General features: G+C 49.5%; 1 protein-coding gene across 2 annotated transcripts in view; it reads right to left on the reverse strand.

Annotated features, from left to right (window-relative positions):
• Nucleotides 1-1,464: 1,464 nt before the first annotated feature.
• cacnb1 (calcium channel, voltage-dependent, beta 1 subunit) overlaps nucleotides 1,465-8,975 on the reverse strand; it is a 27,350-nt gene continuing 19,839 nt past the window's right edge. For both annotated transcript variants that reach the window (XM_070847292.1, XM_070847291.1), the window contains exons 8-14: nucleotides 8,252-8,332; nucleotides 8,118-8,176; nucleotides 7,910-8,019; nucleotides 5,734-5,885; nucleotides 5,076-5,171; nucleotides 4,810-4,995; nucleotides 1,465-3,495 (exon numbers count right to left, since the gene is read on the reverse strand). In XM_070847292.1, the coding sequence (XP_070703393.1) occupies nucleotides 2,956-3,495; nucleotides 4,810-4,995; nucleotides 5,076-5,171; nucleotides 5,734-5,885; nucleotides 7,910-8,019; nucleotides 8,118-8,176; nucleotides 8,252-8,332 (1,224 nt within the window). In that variant the 3' untranslated portion in view covers nucleotides 1,465-2,955. The remainder of the gene's footprint in view (nucleotides 3,496-4,809; nucleotides 4,996-5,075; nucleotides 5,172-5,733; nucleotides 5,886-7,909; nucleotides 8,020-8,117; nucleotides 8,177-8,251; nucleotides 8,333-8,975) is intronic.

Here is an 8,975-nt window from a genome sequence, read left to right on the forward strand (position 1 = left end):
CCGCCTGAGATAGGTTTTGTTTGATGTAATATTCTTGATGTCAATAAGAGGTGTTAAAACATTTGGTATGGAACAAAGGGGTGTTAAAGTAACGTCTGATCAACAGGACGTGTATTGTCTTGCATATCTCAGGTCTACAGGCCAACCCCCAAGCCTACAGGTGAACCCCCACTGTCCTCACCCCATAAAAACCAACACAAAGAGAAGCTCTGGGAGCTCCGTTCAGAACTGTTATACTGCGTGACTGTCTCTGTAACAGCTGATCCTTTTTGCAAAAATAAATGTGCACAAGAACTCCATGCAGCAGATTTCATCTCCTAGAAATTTCCACAACACGTTAATAATAATAGAGAAATCATATATATGTAATGATGTGACACATTCTGCTGATACTTGAGTATATTTGAGAATATGTTTGAGCTTCTACTGAAGGAAAAGGATGAAACCTCGCTGTGAGTTCTCTCCACATCACGCCTTGTTAACAACAGGCTCACGTTTGGGTTTCAGGCAGAAAAACCGTCTGCAGAGCCAGCGAGCTGCAGATGTGAGGACCAGAAACCACATCCTGCTTTCAGCATCATGTTTCCTGTGTGACCGACAGGTCTTGCTGACGTTACACGGGCATGTTTGGTTCCTGCAGACCCAGAGAGGAAACAGTGGCGTGATGGAGGCTCACAGCTGGGTTCCTGTTGGCACTTTTACACCCATCGAAGCGCCTGAAGTCACGGTCAGGTGACGCTCAGACATGTTTGCTGCACGATGAGGATGCAGTCTGAGCTGATGGAGAAGAAACATTTACTCCTCAGTGTTACCTGGTTCCCTCAGAGAGGAAAGGTCTTCATATGTCCTGAGAGACACTGAAGGTCAGATGCTCTTTACACCCGGCTGTGTGTTGGAAAGAAGATATTTTGTGTTTAATGTACCTGCCTTTTATATTTGTTTTCATTTGATCATTTTAGCCCAAACCGTCATCTTTGGTTTGGTGCCTAAACATAACCAACCTGCTGCCAAAAACTGATGATGATAGAAGAAAAATAAAATATATGTTAACTTAGCCTACAAATACATTCATGACGATGCTATTTGCACCCAGATGTATGTTGGAAAGCTCATATTCTGTGTTTAACGTACCGGTCTGTTAGATTTCTGTTTGTAACTAGGATCCTTTCCTAAACCTAACCAGTCTGACACTGAAGTATATAAACGAACAGATCAATGAAATATACTATTTGCCTCACGTAAGATTCAAACACTTGAACCATCCAACCACCACATTTATCCTCATCTACACTGTGTGACTGCAGCAGGTGTAAATAGACACTGGAACATGTAATCTATCTGTAACTAAACCATTGAGTCACCCCCCCGCTGACCTGATGCTTTATGACCGGTGTAAACAGCCTAACATATCACTGATAATCACATCTCTCCACATCAAGTGAGCAACACAGAGGCGCTTTCTGATTAAATTTTTAATTAAAATACGAATTTGTCCACAGATTAAAAATGAAAAGGCAGAAAAAGCAAAATGTAGCTACAATCAGGCACCAATGATACATGTTATTTCATATTCTGAACAATTTGCTTTAACGCAACAATAACATTATTTACTGATCATTATTTAATATTTATTTATTCAACTGAAGACGGGCGGGCCGAGGCAGCCCGCCAAACACATTCATGGATTCTCTGTTAAAGACCAAAGCTGATCCTGCCCCCCCCTCCCCCCAACACACACACACACACTTCCACACCCCCACCCAACCGACCGGGAACTCCTCTCACGACCTCACGACCACCGAAGAGTTAAAATTTAAAAAAAAAAAAAAAAAAAAGTCCACAGGTAAAACACTAATTCAGTCAGAAATCAGGAGCAGGAAGAGAGAGAGCGTTGGGAGTGATTGACCACACACACACACACACACACACACACACACACTCACACACTCTCACACACACACACTCTCACTTTCACACACAGTAACTTTTCTATAAGCATTAGCCCTGAAAACCAGACGACGAAGCAGGAGCAAAGAAAAGGAGTGGAGCGGCATGCTGCGGCGGCACAGGCGGAGGGTGTGAAAACGAGCGTTAAGACGTCCCGCCGTGGCAGCGGTGGACATGGCTTGGCGAGACATTCCGGCACTTGTGATTGGAGTTTTCTTGAAATAAGGGTGTTTTTAAGGTGGGAGTGACTAAGGCAGGACACTTCATTCACAAAACGACGACCTGCTGTGAATCTGCACGGCGTTAGAAAACAAATGGATTCTGCGGGCGCCACGTGCACCCAGCGGAAACGGGAGGACCGGGTCAGACTGGTGAACCGGGTCAGGGAGGAAGTAAACATCTTTGGAGAGCGCTCTGTGTTCGAGCCGACACGAGCGTAGTAACATCGATATATCGTTGTGTTAAAGTATGGCAGCTTCTCCACCAGCTTCTTAAGGTCTGGGTGATCAGAAAGGTGAGAGGCTCAGAGCGTCTGGACATCAGCACCGGGAAACCCTGACATCCAGAAGCACTGAGCGTGAGTTTAAGGAACAGAAAGACCCTGACGCTGCACATGGGGACGGAGACACGAGACCCTGTTTGAGACGGCAGAGGACGGACAGACGAGACGGACTACAGCCTACCGGCCTTCAACTGTACAACCAGAGGATCACAATCACCGATTCACAATCAGAACAGTTACTGTCCTCGTGCTGTCAGGTTAGAAATCCATGATATTCATGCAGAATCAACACAGGAGACAAAAAGAGACCAATAGTAGTTTTCTAACAGAAATAAATTGAATTGCAAGAAGAAGGAGATGAGATGGCGTCTGGCAGTCGCTGTTTCTTTACATTGTACTGGGATGTAAACAGATTGGTTTGTTGGCCTGACTGGCGTGGCCCCGAGCCCAAAGCCTGAACCCCCCCTCCAGTCCGTCCTGTAGCTTCCTCGCCCCGTCATGTGTGTTCAGCGGATGTAGACGTCCCTCCCCCAGTCGTCCTGGTTCTTGTTGCGGCTCATGTTGGCCCCCGTGTCCACGGGGTCCTGGCAGTAACGCTCCCTCAGCTTGGCTCGTCCGTGCGGCTGCGTCTGGCTCGGCATCGGGGGGTGGTTCAGGTTCTCCTGGTCCGGCTCGGCGCCCTCGTCTTCCCAGGACGCCTGTCTGCCGTGGTGCTGCGCCAGGTGGAGGCGGCTGCCCCCGCCGCCTCGGTACGGCTCGGGCTCTTCGTAGGGGTCGGTCTCAATGTCCATGCAGGAGTCGCCGGCCTCGGTGTAGGCGGAGTCTCGGCTGCCCTGGGTCTCGGAGTCGAAGGTGTCTTGCCGTGACAGCCCCCGCCCGCTCCCCCCCCGGAGCTGACCACGAGAAGAGCGCATGTACGCCTGCTGCTGCTGCTGCTGCTGAGCTTTTCCTCCCAGGTCTGTCTGATAGTCGTGCAGGGGGCCGCTCCCACCGCACTCGGTCAGAGCCCCGTCCCGCTTCTGCTCACCGTGCACCAGGTACGGCCCCTGCAGCACGCCACGGCCACGGGCACGGGCACGGGCACGCCACGGCACACAGAAACCATGCAGAGACACAAACAGCAGAGCAAAACCAGACCGTCAGTGAGTGTTAGAGGACAGCACAACAACAGACCTGTGCTTCAGACACAGACACAGACACACACACACAGACACACACACACACACACACACACACACACACACACACACACACACACACACACACACACACACACACACACACACACACACAGACACACACACACACACACACACACACACACACACACACACACACACACACACACACACACACACAGTAAGTAGTTAGTTCTGTTAATCATCCATCTTAAACCCTTCCTGCAAACACAAACAGGCAGTTATTGAAGAAGCAGACTGAAGATCAGCGCCACCTACTGGCCACCTGACCGCAGGGCAGAGAACAGCAGAAATCTCACTGAATCATGATGTGATTAATTCTGTGCTCTCTCTCTCTCTCTCCACAGCACGAGACGTCTGTCCTGCACACAGTAGGAAACACTGAAATGCTTTTCTCGTGCCGCCTCAGTAGAAATGCTAGAAGGAGATTAAAAGCACGTTTCTGCCAGAGACACAAACGACAGCATGCAGCTCATCACCAGTGGTTAATTAGTTAAGATGAGAGACGATCAGGGCTTTGCTGTTAGAACGAGTCCACAGAGACTAAAGTGGACGCAGCGTTAGCAGCAGCCTCCACCACACCGAGCGCTGCCGTGTGAAGAGGCGGACATGACTTGCTGTTTTCAGGGGCGGTGCCATGGCAACACGGAGGAGGACAGCCGACTGGATTCAGCCTCCCAGAGAGGAAAAGGTGCCACGGAGCTGCAGAGGGAGGGACGGGGGCAGCGGATATCATCTTACTCTGGATTACAGAGAAATGGGGAGGGGGTCCAAGGGCCTTATGGGTTATTCGTTCAGTCCAGTGTGGATTGGGTGGAAGGAACCAGGGCTGGGGAGTCGACCCTGACTGGATCCAGATTTGACTGGTGGGTGTTTTTAAACGAGCAGCTCATGTGGCTCCTGGTGAGATTTATGTGTCACAGGTGTGTTTGTGTGAATGTGTTTCTATATACAGCACGGACGGGGGTTTAATGCACGTTTCCTTCAGGGTAAAGACAGCACGCTGCTGGGTCGGGGTCAGGGTTGAGTTGCCGGAGTCCCCCCCCACCCCCGTGCTGGCCTTCAGAGAGCGTGCTCTTCCTCTTTCCCCTCATTGGCTACAGCACCGACCATGTCAGGCCACAGATCCATGTTCCTGCGCAGGGAGGTGAGCACCTGTACCTGCAGGTTGGAGACGGGCTCGGGGGAGGCGGCCAGGGCTGCCGTGGCCATGGTGCGGTTCAGCAGAGGGTTGGGGGGGTTGCTGCTCGGGGGGTGTGTCGCCTTCCAGTACGCCTCCAGGTAGTCAGCCAGGTGCTCGCAGGCGTCCTCCAGCTGGTTCTCATCCAGGATGATGTCAAACAGTTCCTGCACACAGAAAACCACCGTTATCTTTTTATTCCTGTTAGAACTTGGAGCTTTTCTTTATTACTCAAAGCCAAACTCACGGGGGGGCACTGGGCCAGCTTGTCTGCCGCCACCATCTGCACATTTAGGTGTTTGGCCTGGGACTTCCCCCGAGATTTGATGAGCCTCTGGAGGACCTGAAAGGAGACAGCTGTTCGTGTGAATACGCTCGTCTACTTTTGTTATTTTATCATAGAAAAAGGAAAGAAATAATTAAAGAGAAAGAAAAACAGAACACACTTTAACAAAAAGGCTCTCAGTAGAGTTTTGGGGCTCTAGAAGCGTCACGTGTGCCACGACTTCTCTGCTGATTTATCAGAGATCTTTGTGGAACAAACTTCACTTACGGCTCCAAAAAAAAACAAGATGGCGACGCCTGTGAAGCCACTCGAGGCTTCAAAATGGTGGTCAAACTAGAAAACACTGATGTCAACAATTCAAATCTTAAACTTTATGAATTTTACTTTTGGTTCCAAGACTTAAATACTTTTGTTAGTTTATGACACAGAAGTCGACATCCTGACTAGTTTCATATTTTGGTTGCTGATGGTTTCAGTGGCAGCAAATATCTGAGACAAACAACAGATGAGCAGCTGGTGTCTGTTTACAGTGCAGCCAAACAAACTCAACTACAGTACAGAAACACATCGCAGGGTGTTTTACAGGAGAAAATCCCAAATATATGAATAGAAGGCGTACCTTAGGTGAGGCTATTTTGATGTAGACGATGATGGGAGCCAGGGACGTCTTTGCCAGCTGAGAGGGGTGGTTGATGGTGTCGGCATCCAGAGCGACCAGCTGGAGGGTTCGGGCCAGCTCAAAGATACGCTCGATCTCACTCTGCACCTCCGCTGAAGGCCCGGGACACAGGAGAGACACGTAAACACATACGGCGAGACACCAAACCGCTAATGTGAGCCACATCTGGGCCTGAGGAGACACAGCACCGAGCGTCGGCCGTGTTTCCTTCAGTCTGTACGTGTTAGTACTTCAACATGCATGTCCGAGTTTTAGGAGAAACAGTTCCAAGCGTATGAATTAGATCGGATCACAGTTTAAGTTCCATTTATGCACAGCTAAATGGAGCAGTGCAGCATCCTCATTCTGTCGCAGCCTCCCAACGTGCATCTGATGTGTTTCATTTCAGAGCTGTGGAGGAGGCAGGCACTTAAGAATGAGATGCCTGTGGCACTAATACCTAATAATAAGGGCACAACTTCTCACCATGTAAATAAAAAAAACAAAAAAAAAACACAACAACAAAAAAAAAAACACCCTCATCAGGCAAATTAAGTGGAACATTAGTTTCTGTTAGTGCCGACAGGCGCAGCAGTAATTATTCTATCAGGTGAACCACTCGACTCTGGACTGCTTGGGTGTTCTGTTTACATTGTTCCTCAACAACTATAACTAGAACAGCTTGTTATTTAGCATTTCGAGCACAGCCCCCCCTCCCCCCTTTATTTTTTTAATCAGCCTGTTGATGTGTAAGGAGCGAGATTAAAACCGAAAACCAGAGTGTTCCTCTCCTGTCTGGTCAGACCTCAGCGCCTGCGAGCTGCCAAGCCAGCGGCGGAGGGAGATAACGGGGGCGAGGCAATCTGCAGAGAGACGGGGCCTGCACGCAATTTAGCAGCCTCCAGAGGGCTGAGGGATGGAGAATTAAAGCTGGAGGCAAAAAAAAACAACCTCTGCAGAGCGATAAGAAGCGTGAACTTTAACTGGTATGAAGAAATAGCAGGCAAGGTTTCCATTAACCTCAAAGGAGACTTGGACTTTTGCAAATTTGGATTTGACTGCAGGGAGAAACTCGCTCTGCTGCAGTGACTGGACAGAGATCACGAGGACAGGTCCAGCTTCTATAGAGCCCGTCCTTGGGTTTGATTGCACACATCGAATATATGGATGGCTGTATGCTCAGGTCACAGGGGGAAGCATCGGCTTCCACGTTCGCTCGTTCCTGCTCGTAGTCCGGAGCAGGTTTCCCGCTCTGGTTTCGTAAACGTTTCCTCTTTGTTAGAGGCTACAGGCTGTCACACAGAAGTATGAGGAACAGAGAAACTGACAGGCAAGCAGACAGGCAGACAAACGATGTATGAGCCGATGGTGAATACAGTGAGGAGGAGAGGGAGGGGAGAGCATACCTACCCAGTACGTCTGAGTCAAAAGAGGAGTGGTGGAGGAAGATGGGAGGAGGGAGGGAGGGAGGGGAGGTGGGGCAAAGAGGGGAGATGGGCAGGTGAAGGGCAGAAAAGACAGGAAGAAGGATGAGAGAGGAGGATCCAGATCAGACTCAGGCAGTCAGAGCAGGAATAAAAAGGTCTGTGGATGATGTACAACAGTACCGACATGCTCCGTTACACCCTGCAACAGCAAGGACACTTTAAAAATGACACAAATTAGATTTTGCAATCCTGTATCCAAAAATCCAGGTGGATCCCTTATCACCAGGATTTTAGCCGTGACACTTTGCTCCTGCAGCACAGTGAGCGTCTTCTTTCTGCCTTTAACAGCTTCTTTAAAAGTGTAAATATCTCGTTCTGTATCTTATTCCTCTGTGCCCTGACGGACGTGTCGCTTTGATTCAATGAACACATCCACTGTGGTTTATTACGAACATCCCGCTGCCAGGACCAACTAATGTGTATCCATCCGCAGCTGAAATTAGTCCCCAGCAAAAGCAGAGTTTCCTCATCTATCAATCTGTCTGTGACAAAGAAGTGAGACACAGATAATGACAGATATTTAAATGGATGTTCAGCAGCGTGACGTGATGAACAGAAGGGTTTTTATCTCCACTGTAACGGTGTCCCTTTACTCTACTTCACCATCTGTCACATAACAACCTGTGTGAGGGGGCTGCGTGTCGCCTTACCCAGGCTGGAGCGGGTGCCGGAGCGCTCGATGATGGTGTGTTTGCTGGGGTTGTTGAGGACCGAGCGTTTGGCCAGGGAGATGTCCGCTGTCACCCGTGTGATGGATATCCTGAAACAGATCCGGCACACCAGCGGTTAGTGGCCTCAGACACAGACACCAATGAAGGCAGCGCCAGCAGAAGCTCTTCTTCTTCTTCTTCTTCTTACCTGCCCTCAAACTTGTGCTTCAGGAAGTCAAAGAGCGCTTTCTGCATCATGTCTGTGACCTGCAGAGCAAACGGCAGCCGTAAGACGACACTCGGATGTGAACTCACACCAGAATATGACTTTTCTATCCTCACCTCATATCCTTTGAGCGACGGCCCCACCAGGATGATGGGTCTCATGGAGGGAACCACGTCGTAGGGGGGGACGTGCTCCATCTGACAACACACGGGAGTGAGTCACGTCGTCACGTTGTGTCTGAACATACACTCGACACATTAATCAGCATCAGCTCTACACAGACGCCCCCCCCCGCCCCCCCGCCCCGCCCCTCTGTGATGGATGGCACTGGAGTCCATTCGCTTTATTGACCGGCTCTGAATATTCGGAGGCAGGGATCAATGTCTCTCTGCAAGCGCTGGCTGCTGTTTCATAGTCTGCTGTCTCACATAATTAAAGTGTCCATAATTAAAGGCGACGCCGGGGGGGTCAGGAGAGCTCTCGTGACCGCGCCGCTGCTCCAACACTCACGTCACGCTTCACACTTTTCTCTTTTTGCTGCACTCGGTGTGAACTGGCAAGTTTTTACTGCCGGAGTGAGTTTTACAGTAAAAATGAGCTTCTGCTGTCTCAGAAATGTCTTCGTCCAAAATGTGTTCACTTCATGCTGGAAATCTAAACACAGTTCTTCACCTGGAGTTTCTCTATCCAACACTTGTATGTGTCGGCACAGTAAAGAGCGAACATAAAGAGCTGTGAACACACTGCAGTCTGCGGCTTTCCTCAAAACATTTACATAAAAAACTGGAGCTATAAGAGACTTCATACAAACTCCCCCACACACACTAACACGAGCAGCAG

This window comes from Pempheris klunzingeri, chromosome 17 (assembly GCF_042242105.1).
Source record: "Pempheris klunzingeri isolate RE-2024b chromosome 17, fPemKlu1.hap1, whole genome shotgun sequence".
In the NCBI taxonomy this organism is placed as follows: Eukaryota; Metazoa; Chordata; class Actinopteri; order Acropomatiformes; family Pempheridae; genus Pempheris; species Pempheris klunzingeri.